Source organism: Myotis yumanensis, unplaced genomic scaffold (assembly GCF_028538775.1).
Source record: "Myotis yumanensis isolate MYYU_CA2020_CCGP unplaced genomic scaffold, mMyoYum1.0.hap1 SCAF_7, whole genome shotgun sequence".
In the NCBI taxonomy this organism is placed as follows: domain Eukaryota; kingdom Metazoa; phylum Chordata; class Mammalia; order Chiroptera; family Vespertilionidae; genus Myotis; species Myotis yumanensis.
Window position 1 is genome coordinate 82,271,338 of NW_027223758.1, and position 23,244 is coordinate 82,294,581.

General features: G+C 42.2%; 1 protein-coding gene across 2 annotated transcripts in view; it reads left to right on the forward strand.

Annotated features, from left to right (window-relative positions):
• Positions 1-23,244, forward strand: part of KATNAL2 (katanin catalytic subunit A1 like 2) — a 67,170-nt gene that overhangs the window by 23,743 nt on the left and 20,183 nt on the right. Inside the window, exons 2-9 of one of the 2 annotated variants that reach the window (XM_070421107.1) lie at positions 1,736-1,806; positions 8,174-8,340; positions 9,783-9,825; positions 13,489-13,606; positions 14,722-14,820; positions 17,695-17,793; positions 18,002-18,079; positions 20,824-20,922. In XM_070421107.1, the coding sequence (XP_070277208.1) occupies positions 1,736-1,806; positions 8,174-8,340; positions 9,783-9,825; positions 13,489-13,606; positions 14,722-14,820; positions 17,695-17,793; positions 18,002-18,079; positions 20,824-20,922 (774 nt within the window). The remainder of the gene's footprint in view (positions 1-1,735; positions 1,807-8,173; positions 8,341-9,782; positions 9,826-13,488; positions 13,607-14,721; positions 14,821-17,694; positions 17,794-18,001; positions 18,080-20,823; positions 20,923-23,244) is intronic. The other variant, XM_070421108.1, reaches the window with a different exon arrangement.

The window sequence follows — 23,244 nt, forward strand, 5'->3', positions numbered from 1 at the left end:
TCTAGTCATATAAAGTTCAAAAATGTGAAACCAAAAATGTTTTTTTAAAAATATTCTTATTGATTTTAGAGAGGAAGGGAAAAGGATAGAGAGAAAGAAACATCAATGATGAGAGAGAATCATTGATTGGCTGCCTCCTGCACGCCCCACATGGGATCAAACCCACAACCCAGGCATGTGCCCTGATCAGGAATTGAAACATGACCTCCTGGTTCATAGGTCAACGCTCAACCACTGAGCCACACAGGTGGGGCAATATGTATTTTTTTTTAAAGATACATACATATTTGGTAAAAACATAAAGGAAAAGAGAATAATTAACATAAAAGTCAGTATGGTTGTTACCTCTTGGCTGGGCAAGGGGAATATTATTGGAAGCATTTTATAAATACACTAGAGCCCCGATGCATGAAATTCATGCAAGAGTAGGCCTTCCTCCAGTCGGAGAAAGATAAATATCACATGATCTCACTCATATGTGGGATATAATGATCAACATAATTTGATGAACAAAAATAGATCCAGAGACAAATGGCAGGGGAGGTGGGGGGCAGTTAGAGAGCAACCAAAGGACTTGTATGCATGCATATTAGCATAACCAATGGACACAGACACTGGGACGGTGGGGGCTTGCCTGCGGTGGAAATGGCTGTGTGTGTGTGGGTCAATCGAGGAAAAAGGAGACATATGTAAAACTTTAGACAATAAAAAAAGAGTAGACTTTCCTTGCCCTGGCTGCTGGCACCAGCTTCCCTCTGGCACCCAGGACCCTGATTTCCCTCGAAGCAGCCCCGGCTTCATCTGGAAGGTCGTCCGGAAGGACGTCCAATCTAATTAGCATATTATGCTTTTATTATTACAGATTTCAGAGAAATTTGAGATACCAGATAACTAAATGCAGCACATTAACACTGTGGATAAATGTAAAAGTCACATAGTCTGAATAAGGATATTATTATGCAGGAATTTCCCTTGTATGGCTTTGCTACTCTATTCTAAGTGCTTGGTTGTGCAGTCAGCCCTGAATAGTTATTGGAACTCATCTCCACATTGGTGTAGGGACTGGGTAGGACTCTGAGTAAATTTTAATTGTAAGAGCAGGTAAATACCTGGGATGTCAGAGCTGATTCCTGGCTCATGAGTTTATCTTTATTATCACTTTCCTTAACCTGATCCAAATAGGACTGTGTATATTTGTTTCTTCGCAGTTATAAGCAATAAAATGCCAATTATCTTGGCAGTAAGAAGTTAACTAGTAAAGTGAAATCCTAATTTAAATCATGGTACCTTCGGTTTACAATTAAGAAGTCAGCTCTAAGAAGAAAATAACAATGGCCCTAGCTGGTTTGGCTCAGTGGATAGAGCGTCGGCCTGCGGAGAGAAGGGTCCCGAGTTCGATTCCCGTCAAGGGCACGTACCTCGGTTGCAGGATCCTCCCTGGTCCTGGCCTTGGTCAGGGCTCATGCAGGAGACAACCAATCGACATTTATGTCTTTCCCTCTCTCTTCCACTCTCTCTAAAAATCAATGAAAAAAATATCCTTGGGTGAGGATTAAAAAAAAGGAAGTAACAATGGAAAACAGTTTATATATCCCAAGAAATGCCAAACTGCCTTCCAGCCTTTAAGTCATGCTTCTTGGTTTTGACTGGTACCTTTAACTTCAAGGGTTTCTTGCTATAAAAGGAGTGTTATATCTCATTGTCATCTGATCTAAATTTTCCTTTTTGTTCACAGTGCAAGATGAGGACAGAAGCACGACGAAAAAATCTTCTTATTTTGATTTTGCATCATTTAACACAGGAAGGGTATGTTACATTGCAAATATTTACAGAGATGACTCCTCTCTTTTTCTGACCTCTGCTTTTTCAGATACACCCTTTAAATAACAAGTCATAGATTTTATTTTTAGAGCTGTTTAATATTTACAGAAAAATTGAGCACAAAGTACAGAGAGGCCCTGGCTGGTGTGGCTCAGTTGGTTGCAGCATTATCCCTTGCACTGAAAGGTGTTGGGTTTGATTCCCGGTCAGGGTACATACCTAGGTTTCTGGTTTGATCCCAGGTTGGGGGAAGAAGCAACTGACTGAGGTCTCTCTCTCTCTCTTTCTCATCTCTCCTTTCCTCTCTCTGAAATCAATTAAAAATTAGTTAATTTTTTTTAAAGTACAGAGAGTTCCCATATGTGGACAACCCCCATGCTGCCCAGTCTCCTCTATTATTAACATCTTGCATTCACGTAGTACGTTTGTTACAACTGATGAACCAATACTGTATATGGTATATTATTAGTAGCTAAAGTTTACATCGGGGCTCACTCTGGTGTTGTACAGTTCCATGAGTTTTGAGAAATGCATAATGTCAGGTATCCACCACTGTCATATCATATGGAATAGCTTTGCTGCCCTAAAAATCCCCTGTGCTCTACCTGTCCCTGCCCCATCCTCAGCAACCTAGACACACACTTTTATTGCTGCATGTACCTAGGTATTTTTTGTATTATGTACTTGAAAACTTTATTAACAAAGCTATCCAGCTCATGTGATACACACCTTTTCCCATTCAGGTTTGAAGTTAGTGTAGGCCTTTTTTTATTTTTTATTTTCTTTATTGATTAAGGTATTACATATGTGTCCTTATCCCTCCTTTGCCCCCACCCCCATGCCCCTGCTCATGCTCTCACCACCCTGGTGTTTGTGTCCATCGGTTGGGCTTATATGCATGCATACAAGTCCTTTGGTTGATCTTTCCCCCTTACCCCCACCCTCCTCTACCTTCCCTCTGAGGTTTGACAGTCTGATCGATGCTTCTCTGTCTCTGGATCTGTTTTTGTTCATCAGTTTATGTTGTTCATTATATTCCACAAATGAGTGAGATTATGTGATATTTATCTTTCTCCAACTGGCTTATTTTGCTTAACATAATGCTCTCCAGGTCCATCCATGCTGTTGCAAATGGTAGGAGTTCCTTCCTTTTTACAGCAATGTAGTATTCCATTGTGTAGATGTACCACAGTTTTTAATCCACTCATCTGCTGATGGGCACTTAGGCTGTTTCCAAATCTTAGCTATTGTAAATTGTGCTGCTATGAACATAGGGGTGCATATATCCTTTCTGATCGGTGTTTCTAGTTTCTTGGGATATATTCCTAGAAGTGGGATCACTGGGTCAAATGGGAGTTCCATTTTTAGTTTTTTGAGGAAACTCCATACTGTTCTCCACAGTGGCTGCACCAGTCTGCATTCCCACCAGCAGTGCAAGAGGGTTCCTTTTTCTCCGCATCCTCGCCAGCACTAGTCATTTGTTGATTTGTTGATGATAGCCATTCGGACAGGTGTGAGATGGCACTGCATTGTCATTTTCATTTGCATCTGACTTTGAGCATGTTTTCATATGTCTCTTGGATACTCTTTCACAAAGTATCTATTTAGGTCCGTGGCCCATTTTTTGATTGGGTTGTTTATCTTCCTTTTATTAAGTTGTATGAGTTCCCTGTAAATGTTAGAGATTAAACCCTTATCGGAGATAACAGTGGCAAATATGTTCTCCCATGCAGTGGGCTTTCTTATTGTTTTGTTGATGGCTTCTTTTGCTGTGCAGAAGCTTTTTATTTTGATGTAGTCCCATTTGTTTATTTTCTCTATAGTTTCCATTGCCCTAGGAGCTGTATTGGTGAAGATATTGCTTCAGCACATGTCTGAGATTTTGCTGCCTGTGGATTCCTCTAAGATTTTTATGGTTTCCTGTCTTACGTTTAAGTCCTTTATCCAGTGAGTTTCCCAGCATCCCACTGCTGGCCATGTACACAGAGATAATACTCTTAATCCTGTTTTTCTTCCTTCAAAATAAAGAAATTGCATTGACCAGAATGACCTATGCTCAGCTCTTTTCTGTGCAATGCCTATCTTATAACTGGCTGGGGGAGGGAATTTTCCCACCTACCTGTTAAGGCATAAAGAGTTTACTGTGTGTTAACAAAACATGCATTTCTCCTTTTTGCCATGAGATGGCTCCTTGCATCTCGAATCAATGAAAATTTTACTTATAGTAATATGCCCTGAGACCTGCTGGGAAAGGGACTTATGAATGGATTATCAAGATGAAAAGTAAACTATAATGTAGGTATTTAAAAAATTTTTTTAAATTGATTTCAGAGTGAGGAAGGGAGAAAGGGGGAGAGAGATAGAAACATCAATGATGAGAATCACTGATCAACTGCCTCCTACTGGGGACCGAGCCCACAACCCAGGCATGTGCCCTGACCAGAATCGAACCATAACTGCCTGGTTCATAGGTTGAAGCTCAACCACTGAGCTACACCCAATGGGCTAATATAGGTAATTTTAAGGACATATCAATGTCAGAAAAATACTCTCGCCTTTAACAAAATACTAAGAATTCAGCAAAGAGAATAGATTATTGTGGATTGAAATAAACAATCAGAGAAAGCTTTGTAGAGAAGGGATATGAGCTGGCCTTTTTCTTTTCATTTTTATTTTTTAATTATAGCTGACATACAGTGAAAGATGTGTAGAATGCCAATAGACAGATGTGATGGACAAGGACATCCTAGGCAGGGCAAAGAGGAAGAAGAGGCATGGCATAACTGAACAATTAGGGAAACAGAAAGACTAGAGTTCAAAAGTGTGAGGGAGAATTGGTGAGATCAGACAGTGGAGTTCATGGTACAGGTCCTCGTAGCACCACACGTGCATCCCCTCGGATTCAGCCGGTTACCAGCCTCTGTCTCTCCTGTTGTGTCTTGCTTATTAGTGCTCACTGCTTGTCCTGAGGTCCTGTCCTGTCACTGTTGGTTAAGAAGCTCTAGTGGCTCCTGCCAACCCTATCTAGTTCAGACCTCATTCAAACTCAAGTAGTGAAACAGGAACACACAGAAGCAGTTTTGTTTCTCTGATCAATTAGTTTGGGAAACACAGGACCTGCCATTATCCTATCTAATAAAAGACAAATAGGGTAATTAACCGTACCTCCGATACGCTTCCCATTGGCTAATCAGGGTGATATGCAAATTAACTGCCAACCAAGATGGCGGCCGGCAGCCACGCAGCTGAAGTGGACATGAGGCTTGGTTGCTCCGGCGATGGAGGAGCCAAGGTTCCCCGCCTGCCTCGGCCCGGCTTTGAGCCTGAAAGCAACAGCTCTGAAAGTAACTATGTTTCAATTATAGAAACTAAACAAACCCCAGATACCTGCTTTCAGCCAGCCGAGGTCTCAGAGCTGGAGCTGCAACAGTGTTTCAATTATAGAAGCTAAACAAACCCCAGATACCTTCTTTCAGCAGCTGAGGCCTCAAGCTGGAGCCGGCTCTCAGCTCCAGTGACAGCCATAGAAGGTAAATAAATCCCAGAATAAAAAAAGAAAAAAGAAAAAAAGGAGAGGTTGGGAGCTTCAGTCGCCCACCAGCTTGAAAACGGCCCTCAGCCCCTCACCCAGGCTGGCCAGGCATCCCAGTGGGGACCCCCACCCTGAAGGAGGTGCGACCAGATGCAAACAGCCATCAGCCCCTCACCCAGGCTGGCCAGGCACCTCAGTGGGGACTCCCACCTTGAAGGGGGTGCGACCAGATGTAAACAGCCATCAGCCCCTCATCCAGGCTGGCCAGTCACCCAAGCGGGACCCCCACCCTGATCCGGGACACCCTTCAGGGCAAACCAGCCGGCCCCCACCCATGCACCAGGCCTCTATCCTATATAGTAAAAAGGTAATATGCAAACTGACCCTAACAGCAGAAAGACTGGGAATGACTGGTCACTATGACACACACTGACCACCAGGGGGCAGATGCTCAATGCAGGAGCTGCCCTCTGGTGGTCAGGGTGCTCTCACAGGGGGGAGCTCTGCTCAGCCACAAGCCAGGCTAATGGCTGCCAGTACACCGGTGGTGGTGGTAGCCTCTCCTGCCTCCTCAGCAGTGCTAAGGATGTCCGACTGCAGTTTAGGCCTGCTCCCCACTGGCAAGTGGACATCCCCCGAGGGCTGCCGGGCTGCCAGAGGGATGTCTGATTGCCATCTTAGGCCCAATCCCCCGGGGAGCAGGCCTAAGCCAGCAAGTGGTCATCCCCCGAGGGGTCCCAGACTGCGAGAGGGCACAGGACGGGCTGAGGGACCCCCCCCGCCCCGTGCACAAATTTTTCTGCACCGGGCCTCTAGTCTAGTATAATTTTTTTAAAGTAAAAACTCTATGATCCTGGAAAGAGTTTAGAATATAATGTGATGTCAGTAAAGACTACAAGCCATTTATAGTCTCTGTTTCTATCTTCCTTTTTTTTCTTGATTACAAGTGCAAATATATGTGTATTTAGTCATTTAAAAATGTTTGGAGCCCAAGCTGGTTTGGCTCAGTAGATAGATAGAGTGTCGGCCTGCAGACTGAAGGGTCCCAGGTTCGATTTGGCCAAGGGCACATGCCCAGGTTGCAGGCTTGATCTCCAGTGTGGGGCATGCAGGAGGCAGCCGATCAATGATTCTCTCTCATCATTGATGTTTCTATCTTACGCTCCCTTTCCCTTCCTCTCTGACATCAATAAATATATATATATATATATATATATATATATATATATATATATATTTTTTTTAAATATATTTTATTGATTTGTTACAGAGAGGAAGGGAGAGAGATAGAGAGTTAGAAACATCGATGTGAGAGAAACATCGATCAGCTGCCTCCTGCACATCTCCTACTGGGGATGTGCCCGCAACCCAGGTACATGCCCTTGACCGAAATCAAACCTGGGACCTTTCAGTCCACAGGCCGACGCTCTATCCACTGAGCCAAACCGGTTTTGGCAATAAAAATATATTAAAAATAAATAAATAAATAAAAATGTTTGGAAAGATAGAGAAAATGTTAACAGTCATTATCTATGAGTGGTGAAATTTTCTTTGGACTTATCAATATTTTCTAGTTTTTTCTTAAATTAGCATATATTACTTCATACTAAGCAAAAGTCATTAATGAAAAATGGATTTAGCTCATCTCTCTGTAAAATGGGGATTAAGACAGAGTGTAAAAGCCAGGTGAGTCATCAGTAAGTATAGAAGCTGACTGAGTACAGCCAGTTGATGTTTGCAAGTTCTTTAAAATTAGCAAGGTCATGGGAAATAATCATAACCTTTTTTAAAAATATATTTTTATTGATTTCAGAGAGGAAGGGAAGGGGGAGAGAGAGAGATAGAAACACAATGATGAGAAAGAATCATCAATCAGCTGCCTCCTGCACGCTCCACACTGGGGACCAAGCCCGCAACCTGGGCACGTGCCCTTGACTGGAATCGAACCCCGGACCCCTCAGTCTGCAGGCTGACACTCTATCCACTGAGCCAAATTGGCTAGGGCAATCATAGCCTTCTTTAACAAAATTCAGTCTTCCAACTGGCCTGAATCTGGGCCAGGGAAGAGAGCATAACAATGATAAAAAAGTTTTCTCCTTCTACCTTCTGGATTCAAGTCAAACAGAAGGAATTACAACCTGTAGTAGGAATTCTTAATCTTGGGTTTTTGATAAACCCCTAAAGTTGTATGCTAATCTGTGCACATTTGTCAGGAGAGAGTCCTTGTTTTTATAAACAAGTTAACTAAGACTATGGGCTGGAGAGTCTTTCCACTTGCAGAGGATTGTGGGACAAGGCACTTATTTTTATTGCTAAGACTACTTAAGTCAGACAGCTTTTCAACCGAACAGGTTAAAAATGACAGTGAAGAACCTATGGTGAAGATACTACTTACATCTAGAAGTAGGAATGTGTGACTGATGAAAAAATTACCAGAAATAATACATCCAACTGGATGACATCTTACACTAACTTCCCTCAGTGATGTTGCTCAACATATCGTGGGAATTTTCTTCAGAGCTCATGACATATTCTTTTAAATCACCTCAATGATGGGCAAATCGTGCCTATTGGGGCTGAATTTGGGTTTTATAAATTGTCAAATGTTGCCTAAAATGAATAAAGAGGTAAATACCCACTTTTAGCTATAAATGAAAAGGTAAATCACAAGATATTTTCATAGTTGACTTATTTGACTAAACACTTCTAAAAACGTTTTAAACAATAATGGCTCTGGACTTTTAATGCCTGTTTGCTTTTGTTCTTTCTACTCAGGGTTAATTTTTGTTTGTTTGTTTTTTTCTTCTGTGCAATGGCCAGATATATCGATACAGCTAATGCTTTGGAGCAAGAAACTCAACTGGGGTTACGACGCTTTGAAGTTTGCGACAATGTTGACCTTGAAACTATTTTGATGGACTATGAGAGCTATTATTTTATAAAATTTCAGAAATACCCCAAAATTATCAAAAAGGCACCAGACACAGGTACATGGCTATTTTCTAGAAATAAAACTTTATCTCATCTTTAAGATCAGCATTTCCTCCTCCTTTTATTCCCAGATAGATGGTGCCCCTCATTCTGTACTGAAGGACTAGACCAGACAGATCCCGTAGCTTCCCTTAGATTCAGTGCAATTTAAATATGATCTGTGGACATGGACATTCCTTTAGTTATGTTGGCATTTGTTTGAGGAACATGTTTGAGGACAATGAAGGCAAAACCTCAGAGTATCACAGATCCTTTTTTTTTTTTCCAATTCTAGTTTACATTCAATAATATTTGTATTGGTTTCAGGTGTACAGCACAGTGGTTAGACAATCATATACTTTACAGGTTCTTTTTAGAAGCCCAACATTACTTTCATTTCTGTAGAGATGGAAAGAGCTGTTAGAAGAGGATAAATGACAGAAGATTCTTTTCTTGCTAGGAAGACCTATTATCTATCTTGAAAATAACATGAAAATGAGTATTGGTGAAGCTAATAGCTCATGTATAGATAATGAAATGCTTTAGAAAGCCATCAATCCAGATAATGATCAATATTTTGCAAAGACCCAGTATAGGTTAACAGTCAAGGAGGCTGGCTGGAGGAAAGATCTAAAGTAAGGGCCCTATGTTTGTAGTAACATTGACTTAGAAGTCTGTAAGTGGGGGAAGTAATTATAAACCAAGGGAGATCATTGTCCTGTTTACAAGGCACTTGTTAAGCCACAGACTTTAACATTTCATGTGGGGACCAGGAAATCAAGAGGAATGTCAATTAAAAATAGCTAGGGCCGAATCTCAGAGCTGGGAGGGGTCTGAGAGAGGTATTTTATCTAAACTCCCTTCCAGTGCAGGGTTCAGAGCCCTTGGCTGCTGGATCTGAGTCATGGCAGAGAAAGCAAGGACTCTTAACCACTGGGACACTAGAACTATTATTGACATGATCTGATTTCTAAATTGCCAGCTCTGATCTAGCTTGGAAATGCCTTCTCCTGGGATATGAACACTAACTCGTTATGTTCAGGTAAACTGGCAGAGTATGACTGATAAACAGTACCTGCCAGACTCATGGAATTGTATTGGTGTCCCACAGACCAAGGCAAAATATTTTCAAGTTCATGAAAACCTAATGAAATGCTAACTAAGCCCATAACTAAGCCCATAACTAAACCCTGTCAACTAGGTCCATGGTCTCCAAGAGGTTTAATATCCAAGGCCTTTGGGGTCTTTCTCTACCTGGAAACATTTGGGAAGCCTGGGCTTCTTTCTCTTCACTGGTAGTTTCACTTCTCTCTAGATAAGAGTAGCTTAGAGTCTTTAAATGCCAAAAGGCTGTTGCACAAATTTAAAAGCAATGTAAAAGGACAAACATACTTGAAAAATCACTTTCTCTTAAAAATGAAATTCTTTCCTTTTCCTCCCAATATCTGTATTGCTGCAGCAGAAAGTAACTTACCACCAAGAAGTGGAGGGAAGGCCAGAAGGTAAAGTAAATGGTAATTCATCTTGATCAACTCAACTCTTGTAGTTTGTGGGACCCTTTTAGAAGATGCTCCAGTGAGGCTCCATGACTGTCTACCAGCAGCACCAGGCTGTGTTCATGTGATTTAAGTGGCCCCAGCCATGTGTTCGCTCATGTTACAAATGTCTAGGACATGGGCCAATGTCTGTCAGTTCTCCTGGTTTTACTGCGAATAGTTGCACCCACTCATGCTCTGTCTTTCTCGGCTCAGTGGTTTGAAAAGGATGGACCTCAGAGATGAAAAGACCTGGGTTCAATTCTGGGCTCTGCTTCTGACAAGCTAGGAGCATGTTTCTGATACATAGTGAGTTCCCTGCACATACTGAGCACCCAAGAAATATTATTTTCCCTTTTAAAATCATACCTGAGTTTCTTTGTGCACGCCCATGTCCTGACCTGTCTGAAGATAATCAGGCCTTTCTTTTCTCCTCCTTTTCTGGCACTCATCTTATATTCCTTTCTCTAGCTTCTCAAATCCAAATCTCATCTAGGACTTGCAGCATATGATGGAATTCCTCTGTCTCTTGACCATTCTGGGGAGACACAAGGTCCCACCACTCTTGTCTCAGTGTCCTCTGCATTCCCTTCTTCCCACTCCCAACTCACACCCACTGTCAGAGCCTGTTTAGAAATGGCCAGGAGTGCAAGGGCATGGGTGCCAAGGACGGCATAGCTTTGGGGCATGAGGCCTGTAGATTTTTCTGTTATAATAAGGCCCAAACCTTAGGGGAAGGTTGAAATGGGGTTTTAGTAGGGGCCCCACAGCCATTCAGTCAGTGAACAAAATTTCTTTAAATCTTAGAATGCAATTGAAGAAAATTTAGATTATAATCTCAAGCAACCCATTAGGCCTTTAGGAGGTATGAGTTCCATGTGCCCCACTAAGTTCCTTGCCCTGGTGACTCCAGTCCCTGGTGTGCAGCCTAAGAAGGAAGGGTCAGACACCTCACAGGACTGTTTGGCATCATTTATAAAATGGCTGTGGAGCCCTGAATGCTTTGTGATAATATGCTGCCTGAGGCTACCTTTGCTTTGCACTATTCTTTAGGAATGTTTTATTGTTTTGACCGAATGTTATTCTTTTATTTATAGTTGCCATAAAGCTAGTCAGACTCTGGTAATAAATAAGTACTTCTGAATAGACCCAGTGAGGAACATTTTAAGAGGCCAGCTTTGGGGAACACATTTAGATTCTGATTATTTTTCAGCCATACGTTCATGCTTGAAATTAGCTCAGCATTCCTTACCTGGCAGAACATTCTGTGAGTGAATGTCATTGGAGAGCTTTGCTTCCCTTTTGGGATAGAAGTTGATGGCTTAGGGTTCCTTCAGCTCTCCTCTGAGTAGATGTTTGTACCCGCAAGCATGAAGGTTGGATAGCAAATGGCTGGGATCAGGATGGATAACTAGGAAAATAATGAATGGTGTTTGTTTACAGTTTTATACTCAAAGATAGTTGTTGAAATGAGAGGTTGTATCATGAGACTGGCTATTAACAGATGAAAGTACCTTGTCCTAATTCTTGCATCTCACACCAAAGAGCAAGCTCCCAGCTTAGAAATTTGCAGCTGACCCCAAGAAGGAAAAGTTCTTTAATGTGATAGATGACAGAATTAGGATGCCATACGGTCTTGACAATTTAGGAGATGGGCCCAAAATAACAAGATGAAATTTAATGAAATATGATTTAAACTCTATCCAAAGATTCACAACAAATACCTCCCCTATTACAAAACCAGAGACCTAGGAATCTGAGTGAACTGCAGATGCAGTGTGAGTCAACAATGTAGTGTGACTGCTAATGTGGTTTTGGGTTTCATCAATAGAAATAGTCTGGGAAGTAGGAGGTGGCTCTATTCTGGTCAGAAGACTGGATTAAAGGTGCCCAGGATGAGTAAGAATCTAGGAGCCAGATGACCTTAGGAATGACTGGAGAAACTGGAGATGTTTAGTTTGAAGAACAGAAGACTTGGGGTGGGGGTGGTCCCTACAACAATGCAGTAGCTGTTTTCACTCTCTAGAGAGAGATTGGATCTTCTCTGCAAAATTCCACAGGACATGCCTAGAACTAGTGACTGAAGTTAATTAACAGGTGAATTTGGTTCCATATTAGAAAGAATTTTACAATCATTAGAGCTGATTGGAAAGGAATTGTATTGCTTTGCACATTAGTGCACTTGGTTTTGGTCATATAAAGCAAATCTGTGAATCATTTGCCTCCAGTGGGAAAATAGGCTTCCTGTTTCCTTACAGCCCCACAGGGTGTTGAGGCAAATTTAACTCTCTGTATAGGTCTATATCTATCTATTTATCTATCTATCTATCTATCTATCTATCTATCTATCTATCTATCTACCTTCATCATCATCTATCTATTCTTACTTCATTTAAATCAATGCTATTCACAAGGGTTTGCACTTATGAAATGTCTGATATTCATTTCATAGATTTTCATTGCTGTGCCAGCAAAAGACCTGAGGGGCAGACATTCTTGTTCCTAATCTAAAGATGAAAAACAGATGCCCTGATAAACTGGCAGTTGTTCCTCTCATTACATTTACCCCATTGGGCCCAATACTGGAGTCGCCACGTGTGGACATTGGTGGTATTGTTGGCATATAGATGGTCTCGCTGGCCAAATAGCTATATGGTTATAGTAGACATGATCAACTTTTTCTTTCTCACAAAGAAATGGAGTTGAAATGGCAGCTCTCTGAGACCACTTAGCACAGGGGGAGAAAAATTTTAGAAATGCATCTCACGTGAGAGGGCAAGAGAATGAAGAACCAAAGACCTGATGATGTGGGTATGTGTGTAGGGAACAAGTATATTTTACCTCTGCACTGATGTATAACATAGATACAGTCAAGGCATATATACTCATAACTACCACTGCTGGCAGTCCACCAGCAGGCTCCCTCCCCAGTCAATACCCCCATCGCCACCTCAGTTAGCCACTAATTCTGACTTCCAGCCCCATCAATTCGTTTTGCCTGAAGTATACAATTCTGGTGAAAATTTGTTTTATAAACACGAATGACCTGTGACAACAGATGAGGTAAGGTTGCTTTCCTTTCATTAGTCCCTTTTGGCATCTATTGTACACAGTATGATGGGAGGTATTTTAAGTAGACAAAGTACACCCAGGACACTGGGTTGAAACCATGGACAAATCCCTAGGGCCTAGGCTTTCCAATGCTCATTAATCTGGGTGGAGGACTCCTTTCTCCTGTGCCTTTCCCCTGTTCTTCCAGAGGGAAGGGGGAGTGGGAGCGGGAGCTGGGTGGAGGTGGAAAGAAACAAGGGAAGGATGTTTGTAAAGCATTTTAGGAAAAGAAAGCTATTTACAGAAGGGCTGAAGCCATGGGTCATGAAAGGGAAATGCAGAGAGTGAGTCAGGGGCCTCTAGGAGGAGGTGGCCCTCTAGCTCCATCTTGCAAGAATCTAATGGGTAGATTGAGTGAGTCAGGCTTGGATGGACAGGATAGGGGGGTGCAGATGTTAGGGCCCTATTGTGGTACACCTGTCTGTCTTTCAAGAACTCTGTGTGCTCCACACGTTGTTTAGTCACCTCCGACTAAGTGGTTAGAATAATTTCCTTCAAGTTCTTTGTTTCCTCCCCTAGGGTGATGAATGACAGTTGTCAAAATCTTCCCATGATCAGTCAGCTGAGGCCACGGTCCAAAACCACGGTGGGGAAGCCAGGGGAAGCCAAACCCCTGTATAAGGAACACCCTAAACAGGTCAGGACAGCTTTGCTTGGTGTTGGTAAAAAAGCAGGTGACTGAGAAATAGCCCCAAGAAAACAGTCACTTTTTTCTTTTGAGGACCTATGTTTTTTTAAATTGCTGTATGATTTCACTAAATTGTAGATTTTCTTCCAAGTCGCTGGATTAAAACTACAAGCAAATTCCTAGTCTTCCTAATGTTTCTGACTTTGAGTGGGAGGGCTCCTCCCTCCCCAGCCTTTCCCCTGGTCTGAGTGCTGGGTGACAGCCCTTGAGGGGTGAGCCCTGGGCATGGCAGGAGGGCCTGTTTGCTGCAGAGTCCCATCCTCCCATTTGAGGTAACTGTAGTCAGCAGGCCTTCCTGTTCTGAAGCACCTTCCTGGGTTCCTAGATATGGGCCAGAGATTGTCTTGGGTGTGGCTGGGCCTCAGAGTCTCCTGTTGGATTTTTCTGAAGTGACACGGTTGGTCCCCACCCCAGACCTCCACACGGGACTTTCTCGGGGAGATGGGGAGCAAGAGGAGAGAGTCCAGCAGGCGGGTGAGACCAGCAGCTCCTGATTTGGGAGATCTAGGCCTAGAGATTCCTGGTTTAGGACAAAACATACCAGATTTCTAAGGGAACAGAACCAATAGAAACTGTGAAACATAATTAATGCCAAAGATGTCTCGGGGGGTAGAAAGAAATAATCACAAAAGTCAGTTGGTCAAAAGGAATCTCTCACCCTCAAAGAGGTTGGGTGGTCTGGTCATTGTAGTCTGACTCAGGCAGAAGGGAAGTGGAAGGGCAGCAGATAAATCCCACAGGAGCTGGCTGGCTGCTGCCCTTCAAACTCAGTACCCCTGGCCACAAACACCTTTGGTCCCAGGAGAAAAGATAAGCCAGCAAGTGGGAATGGGTTGAGACATTGGAAAAGCTGCTTGCTTCCAAGGCCAGCTTCTTCCATGTGGCACAGGTAGATTGTTAGTTCATCTTGGGGCTGCACAGAAGTGGCCAAATTACACATGGGGTTCCCCATTTACAGAACTGACCTCCAGCATTTGCCATTTGATTTGGGGTAATGGAATAGGCAGTTATAACCAGCATCTCTATGTCCCTTTTGACTTCTACCTGTCTTCCTCTTTCTTCAGGAGGTTGTCAATAACCCTGGCATGGAGAGAGCCGACTTTGGCTTAACTATATCAGGAATCAACAGAGGCCGTGGAGGAGAAAATGTCCGTCCACAAAGAGTAAGTGGAACTCATGAACCTGACACTGAAAGGGAAAATCCCCTTTTCTTTTAAAAAAATGAAAATAAAAATGTTATTTCTGTCAAACAGAAAAGTTACTATGTAATGATCAAAGGTTGGCTGTGAGGTGAACTGGGAAGAGCACTAGGTAAGGATTAGAACCCTGTGTTTCTGATCTGACTCTTCCTTCTAGATGAATGGACTTGAATGAACTGCCTCATCTCTAAGGAGCTCAGTTTCCTCATTTGCAAGTTGAGATATTTGGAAGAGATGGTTTCTAATGTTCCTTTCAGCTTAAAATTCTGTGATTAAAATAATAAACATTGGCATGACTGTTCTGCATTATTTAAGAAGTGACCTCACTAGCTGGTTTGGTTCAGTGGATAGAGCATTGGCCTGTGGAATGAAGGGTCCCAGGTTTGATTCTGGTCAAAGGCACATACCACCAATGCAGGCTGGATCCTTGGTCCTTGTTGGGACTCGTGTAGGTGTCAACCAATCAATGTGTCTCTCTGATATCCATGTTTCTTTCTCTCTGTCTCTCCCCCTCCCTTCCATTCTCTCCAAAAATTAATGGAAAAAAATCCTCGGATGAGGATTAACAACCACAAAAAAGGGCCGCATACTCATTCTTTTCAGCCTGTCAGTAGTTGTTGATTAGTGGTGTCACCTTTCTCCTTGGAGGTATGGCTTCACCTGGAATGTAATTTCCTGTGAACCATGGAACCTATGTTGATAGAGAGTTGATCTTGTCCTTGATAGATATTCTACCTCTTTCATGATGAACCTCATGTCCTGATTTGTAAATAATAGTTTCTCAAAAGAAAAGACCCAAATTGGGTGAATGTAGGCAAAAGGCAGGTAAAACATGTCACTTGGAAATGAAAAGTAGCATCAACACCAACATATCTCTTGATTGTAACTTCTAGAGTTGTATTTCTTTAGGAGTCATCTTTCTTGTCTTTCTTTGATCAAGTTCTTACTTCTAGTCAACTCTTCTCAGCCATACTCAACTCTGGGTTGTGCATATTTAGAGAGGAAGCTGGGGACATCTCCTTGGAAATCAAGGGAGCTGTCTCGTTGGCCTGAACTCACTCTTTTCAGGGCCTCAAATATATGAGTGATTGCTAGAGATACCATTTGAATCTGTGTCTCCCATGGAGAAACACGTTCCTGGTTACCTTCACTACTTTCATTGAATTTTCAGCCAATTTTGTGCCTACCAGTTTTGTGGCATTAGTTTCTCTCCTGAATGCCTCAAGTTCACATGGATGGACGTGTCTGATCAGGTCATAAGGAAGGGACTATTTGACCCAGCACTTAACCTTTGGAAGAGTCTGGCTGTAAATTCTCTCACAGCAGAAATGTCCTCAGGGTAAAATGTACATGATTTTCTCCCTAGCATTTCAGATGTTTATAAGCTGATGAGGGTGTATGGCCAAGAGGCTGATCTCCAAAGTGTGTCTCTCATTGTCATGGTAGGGTCCTCAGCTTCAGGATTCCCCAGCCCCCCTCGCAACTTTAATAGGCATGTTGCTCCTAAAGGTAATGTCTTTGGAATCAGCCTGTCTAGGTTCAAACCCCGGCTAAGACCTTCCCAGCTGTGTAACCTTGGACAAGTTGTTCAATCTCTCTAAACCTCATTTCTTTCAGCTGCAAAATGGAAATAATCATAGGCTTACTTTAAATGTCATAATAAATGAAGGGTTTTAGTACAGTGCCCAGCACACAATAAACACTCAATAAATGCCAACTATAATTATTGTTATTTGTTTTTGCACACATCCTTACTATTTCCTTCTTCCTAGAGGGGAGATAAGGTGGATTTGGAGGGAGTATGAGAGACAAGTATCTGGGTTTGAATCCTGGCCTGAAGCCACTTGTTAGCTGTGTGGCCCTGGGCAGATCATGGAATTTCCCTGGCCTTATTTCCATCTATGAAACTAGGCTATCATACCTGACTAGCAGAAGTGTTGTAAGACTTAGAAAAAAATCAAAAGTACAGATTGGTAGTTTCAAAATAGTCATGGGGATGTAAAATACAGAATAGGAAAATAGTCAATAATCTAAATATATAAAAGGCTAATATGCAAAGTGTCCCCTCGGGAGTTCTATAGGGAGACCAGGAGTTTGACTGGGAGACCAGGAGTTTGATTGCTTGCTATGATGTGCACTGACCACCAGGGGGCGGCGCGGAATGAAAGAAGGCCCTAGGCCTAGGGACCCTACCTGTGCATGAATTTTGTGCACTGGGCCTCTAGTATTGTAATAAGTATGTATAATGCCATGTGGGTACTGGAAATATGGGGGAAAAGAGGGGAACACTTTGCAAAGTATATGATTGTCTAACCACTATATTATACACCTGAAATTAATACAAAATAATATTGAATATAAACTGTAATTGAAAAATATTTAAAAATTTTAAAAAATGAATTGGAAATAATCCTTGTAAGGTAGCTTCGTGCCAGGTACTCTACTGAGAAAGTCCACAGTAAATAGGAACTATCATTACTTTTGGGCCAATGAGTCTTTCCTGTGTGTGTAATGTTCCAAAAGGAGGAGACAGTATAGGGAAATAGACATGTAAGGAAGCAGATGGTCTGTGTCAGGAACTGAAAAATGTTTGTGAATTTCCACTTAAACCAACTTCATTCTCAAGAATTTATTTACAACTTGGTTTTTTTTTCTAGAGTGCCCTCACTTCAGGAAATTACCTTGTTCATTATTAGTGCAGGTTATTTTAAAGCTTCACTTTCAGTTTGGCCTACACACCAAGGAACATTAATGTGTCTTGGTTTAATGATGCCGAGCTATTAAGGATAGTCTTTCCTCAAGTTTTAATGGTGTAAATAAACCATTACTCCCTTTCAGGGCCAAATCATTGACTTCCGAGGGCTGCTCACAGACGCTATCAAAGGAGCAACCAGCGAACTTGGCTCGAACAGCTTTGAGTGTAACCCAGACCCTGCAGTAAGTGGCTAAAATGTGTCATTCATCTTGTAAACTGCCAAAGTCCAGAAGAACTTTAGAGATATAATTTTGAGTCAAAGAAACCTTGAGATCGGGTAGAAGGTCATAGCAATCCGCCACCATTTGTGTCACTGTGATCCATGCCCTGTTTTTCTTCCTAAATTATGAAGCAATGTTATAACATGAGGTGTTTTGCTCCCATCATCAGGAACGACTGCTGAAACCTCTGAGTGCATTTATTGGCATGAACAGTGAGATGCGAGAACTGGCAGCTGTGGTGAGCCGGGTAAGATCAGATACTCAATTCACAATTTACAGAGGCGGATTGGGGCTCCTGGAGCATTGTGGGCTGCTTCTTTTATTAATAACAATAAATATGATCATTTATTTATAAAGTGCCCCCACTTGCAAAGGCACTCATATTGTTTAGAGGCACAATAATGCATGATAAATAAATTATAGAATCATAAAATTACAATATAAAAAGCCCACCATCTCACTATAGAGGCCAAGAAAACCAAAAAGACTTAGTAAGTAAGGGACAGACGGGTGAAAGGTTTTAGGCTGAGCCAAGAGTTAAAGAAAGAAAGCCTCTTAGAGAAGGAAAGAGCATGTCTGCATCTTGTTTAAACAGTCAAAGCCTGGAAATAGAGATGTCAGGAGTCTGATGATTTCACAAGTGGAAATTTCCATGAAATACAAGATTAGTAGGAAAGAGTTTACTATCCAGATTACCGAGTTTTCAAGGCTGCCTGCCCCCCAGAATCTAAAGGCAGGGAAGTCTTTTGGTAAATGACAGAGGCTCTGGAATTGGATGAGCTGGATTTGATGTCTAGATCCTCCTTTTTCTAGCTGTGTGACTTTGGGCAAGTTCCTTGGGAACAGAAGAGATTCCTGAGTTATAGCAGACTTTCTCTAACTTCATGGAAGACTGAAATCTAGGCAGGCTCTGACAGATGTTTAAAATGGTGCAAAAAGCTGCACCGTGACTGAGTAATTCAGCGTCTGCTGCTCAGCTCTCTTTCAGTTCAGCAGTTGTTTGCTGCATGTCTACTATGTGTCAGGCATGTGCAGGGGCTGGAAATGCAAAGGTGACCCAATCACACAGTCCTTGTGTGCAAGCGTTTCTCATCCCAGCAGAAGGTGGACTTCGAAAGCATAAAAAGGAGGAGTATTTTGTGCCAAAGGGAGGGGAAGTGTTAGGGAAGAAGGTATCCAGGAAATAAGAATAAGACAGATGGTGGGGAACTTTCTGGGAAAAGGAACATACCTGTGAAATTGTATTGATTAAGCAGTGTTTCCAGTGAGCAATGTAAGACGCAAGGAGTTCTGGGAAATGGGGCTGGAGAGAGAGGCCAGGGTTCCGGAGTGAGGGCCCAGTGAACAGGGCCCAGGGTGGAGGACCTGCCTGCAGCAGGTGGGGAGCCTTTCAAAGGTGTCCATTTGTATTCAAATGTGCTTTTAGATAGCTTGTTCTATTGACACTGTAGTGGATGGATATCAAAGAAATGGAGATAGGGAGACCAACTCTGAAGTTATTATTAGTGAGAGAGGGTGAGGGATTGAGCCAGGCTGTGGAAATTGGGATGCATAAGAGAGCAGAGAAAAATATTTTTTATGGTCACAAAAATCAATAGTCTCATTATTGTTTTTGCAAAAGGATAACATGACTAGTGATTATAGAGTTGTAGAGTGGAAGTGTCCTGAAAGGGTTCCATCTGGAATCCTTTCTACAGTACCATGGGAAGCAGTCATCAGCCTCTGAATGCTTTCATGACGCAGAGCTCACCACTTCGTGAGGTAACCCTGTTGAGTTCTAACTAATAACACTTGATTGCTGTAAGTAAAAACTCCCTGTTGGGAAATTAAACACCTCCATGTGGAACTCAATGTCAACTTTAGAAGAGGGTGAGATCTATGAGTGGCTGGTGGGCATGCAGGTCCAAGCTTTAAATACCTGGTAGGTTCTCCCAAGATCTTGGGAGACTGAGTCCGTTCTCTGTGTCCCCATCCAGGAATGGATCATGCATGTTATGCATGACCAGAAACACTTGTATGAATAGTCTCTCTAATGAAAGTCCTTACCTGTGGGTGAAGGGAACTGGGAGGACAGAAGACAGGAGCGGGAGCATAACATCTCACCAGCATTTAAAAAATACGTTTTTATGTTTTTGAGCTTGTGCATGTATTACTTATTTAAAAATTAAATAACTATAAAAATAGTTTCCGGATTGCTGAGTAGTCCTCAGAATGACTTTGGAAAGGAGGCTTTTCTCTCTTTTTAATGTAACACTCTAGATATTCAGTTTGCCTGAAACAGCTCCTACTGAGAAAGGCCCTTGAGTGACAGTTCTGAGGCGTCTTGTGAAATTGGAATTTGGAAACGGTAAATGAGTTATCAGTAAAAGCTACCTTAATTGATTAACCTAGGTGGCTGCTACAGGGCTCTACTATAAAAGGGGAAAACTCACTTTTGCTTGGTTGTTGGCTTCCTTGAATTCTGTAGAAGCAATTGCTCTTGGTGGAAGTAGGGAGTGATCACTAGGGAAAAAGAGAAATTGGTTTCAGAGGAGCATTATCTCTTTCATGCAACAAATTAAGAAAGTGTTTGCGAGATCAAGGAGCAAGAGAGAGGCCAGGCACCAGCTAGGAACTATGTTTCACAGTAAAAGTGCATGTAATTTGAAGGCATGTTCTGTAGCTTCTTTGATTACGGTCATAAATCAGCCTGGTTTGCTATTAACTGAAGACGGGTATAGTCCATTGTTAGGAGCTCCCCCCCCCCACCCCCCCGCCCCGACCCATATTATATAATCAATGTCTTCTTCAGGGAAAATCACTGAATATTCTTATGGCATCCCTTTGGTGAACCAAAATTACAGTGTGCATATATACATATATCTAACATAAACTTTTTTATCACCAGCTCTTTATGTCCTATTGTAAGTCAAGTATTCTGTGGCTCCCATGTTTATTGCAGCTGTGGAGGAAAACATTAGTTTTAACAAAATGATCAAATGTGCATTGCAGGACATTTATCTCCATAATCCAAACATAAAGTGGGATGACATTATTGGACTCGATGCAGCCAAGCAGTTAGTCAAAGAAGCTGTGGTGTATCCTATAAAGGTAAGGATGGGAAGCCTCTTGGGGGGTATTTCTATTCATATCCCTTGGACAAGCTGTATGTCATAACACCCCTTAGGGAGAGAAGCCCAGGATGTTTTCTGTCCACAAGTTAGCCTTTTGCCTATACTTTGGCAATGCTGGACTACCAAGGCCCATGCCATTCTAGGCAGTTTGAAATGTTACACGAGGTTTCAAGGCAGGTATCTGCTCTAAGTGATAATATTAGATCTAAGACTGAAGCATATATGACTTGTCAGTTCCTGTAGATTGGTTCAAATTAGTCTGCCTCCCTAAAAATATACCATAGTAGAAATATCTCCTGTAGGAGAGGGCCACTTATTTTGTTTTCATAGATCTATATTTCCCAACACACACACACACACACACACACATCCTTTGAGGCAGTTGCTTTTGACTGGTTGTAAAGACTAGGCAGCTCCCTCCAGGGCACTGGCCAGTGAGCCAGCCTGTTGTGCTCATTGCTTGCTGCTGACAAGTCATTGTATGGAGTGGCTCACTGAACAGGAAGAAAAAGAAAAAACAAGACTCTCTATGTTTGGTTATAAACATGGTGATGAGAAGGTCAGTGTATGACAGCTTTTGTATAACAGACACACTCTCCAAATGCAGTGCCTGTGAAACAATAATCATTTATCTGTTTGCAGTTTTGTGGGTATGCAGTTTGGAAGGGGCTCAGCTGGGCTGGCCCATCTCTTTTTCAGGTGATATTGGTTGGCCTCACTCACATGTCTGGGGCATCAGCCAGGATGGTTGGAGAAGATGGAGAGGCTGGGAAATCTGGGATAAACGGGACAGCTGAGGCCTTCCACGTGCCTCCAGCAGGCAAGCTGGTGTTCACATGGTGGCAGAGAGTCCCAGACAGAAGCAAGAAAGGGCAGGTCCCAATTCATGCGCATTTCCCATGTCTCTTCTTATATTCCTCATATAAGCTAGTCTTATATTTTCAAGTCTCTTCTTATATTTCCTAATGTCCCATTGGCCAAAATCACAAGGCAAAGTCCAGATTCAAGTAGTAGAGAAATATACTTTGCCTATTGGTGGAGGGAGCTGCAAATAATTTTCTGTAATCTCCTGCAGTCAGGTTTACAAATTTATTCAATAACTTATTTATTTTTACCACTGAGCCAAAGCAGCCCCTGCTTTTTGGATGCTTCTATTCTAATGAGATAAAATCAATACATTTGGATTGTGTTCCCTCCTTTTTATTTCCTGTGTTAAGACTGGTGGGTAAGCAATATACTGGTGCTCAGAATTAGTGAAAGTTTACTCACCATGTCCTCTGAGTGGCTCTAAGGCTCTAGAACAAGACTTCTGAACAGGCTAGAACATCTCGTTGAAGCTCTCTGGATGTGCTATCTCCATGGTATCATAGGCTCTGTATGTGATGGCATAGAGATTTTGACATTAGCATCAACAAGAAACTAATAGCTAGTTACGATTTTACTATTATCTTTGCTTCTGGTTGTTTTCTACCAACCCTACCCACCCTCTAGATTGTTTGAATTTGAACTATGGGAGAGACTTGCTGAAGTCATGCATGTCCCATTTGGAGCCCGTGTCTCATAATGCCGTCTGCATTGGATGTTCCTAACTTCTATGTGACTTCTACATCAGGCTTCACCAGTTGTTGTTTTTTTAAAAAATATATCCAGTTGTTGTTTTTTAAAATATATTTTTATTGATTTCAGAGAGGGAGGGAGGGAGGGAGAAAGGGAGAGAGGGAGAGAGAGAGAGAGAGAGAGAGAGAGATTAAAACACCAATGATAAAAGAGAATCATCAATCGGCTGCCTCTTGCATTCCCCACACTGGGGATCAAGCCCACAACCCAGGCATGTGCCCTGGCCAAGAATCCTGGTTCATAGGTCGATGCTCTACCACTGAGCTATACCAACCACAGTTTTGTGCTTTATTCACATACACCTTTATTTGTTGGTTCTAGTGTTTCTCTTAAAGTTCATATCTGATAGGTCTTTATATAGAGCTCGGGGCAGGGGTGAGGTGGGGTGGGGAATGATGTTATGCATATAAGAAACAACTATTGTAACGGAGAAGGAGAGTACATACATATGCCTTTCTTTTCCCTAAAAAAAGTTGCTCTTTAAAAAGCCACATAAATTAAGCCATACGTTCATATCACATGTGAAAGTCAAGTTGGGATATATAAGATATATACAGAAGCAGCCAGCCTTCCTAAACGGAAGACCTGACTCTCAGAGTCGGGCTGTGCTCACTCCAGCTTCACCAGCTTGCCTGTGCTAGGGTGTGACTGACATACATATACCAAACCTCACCACTGTTCC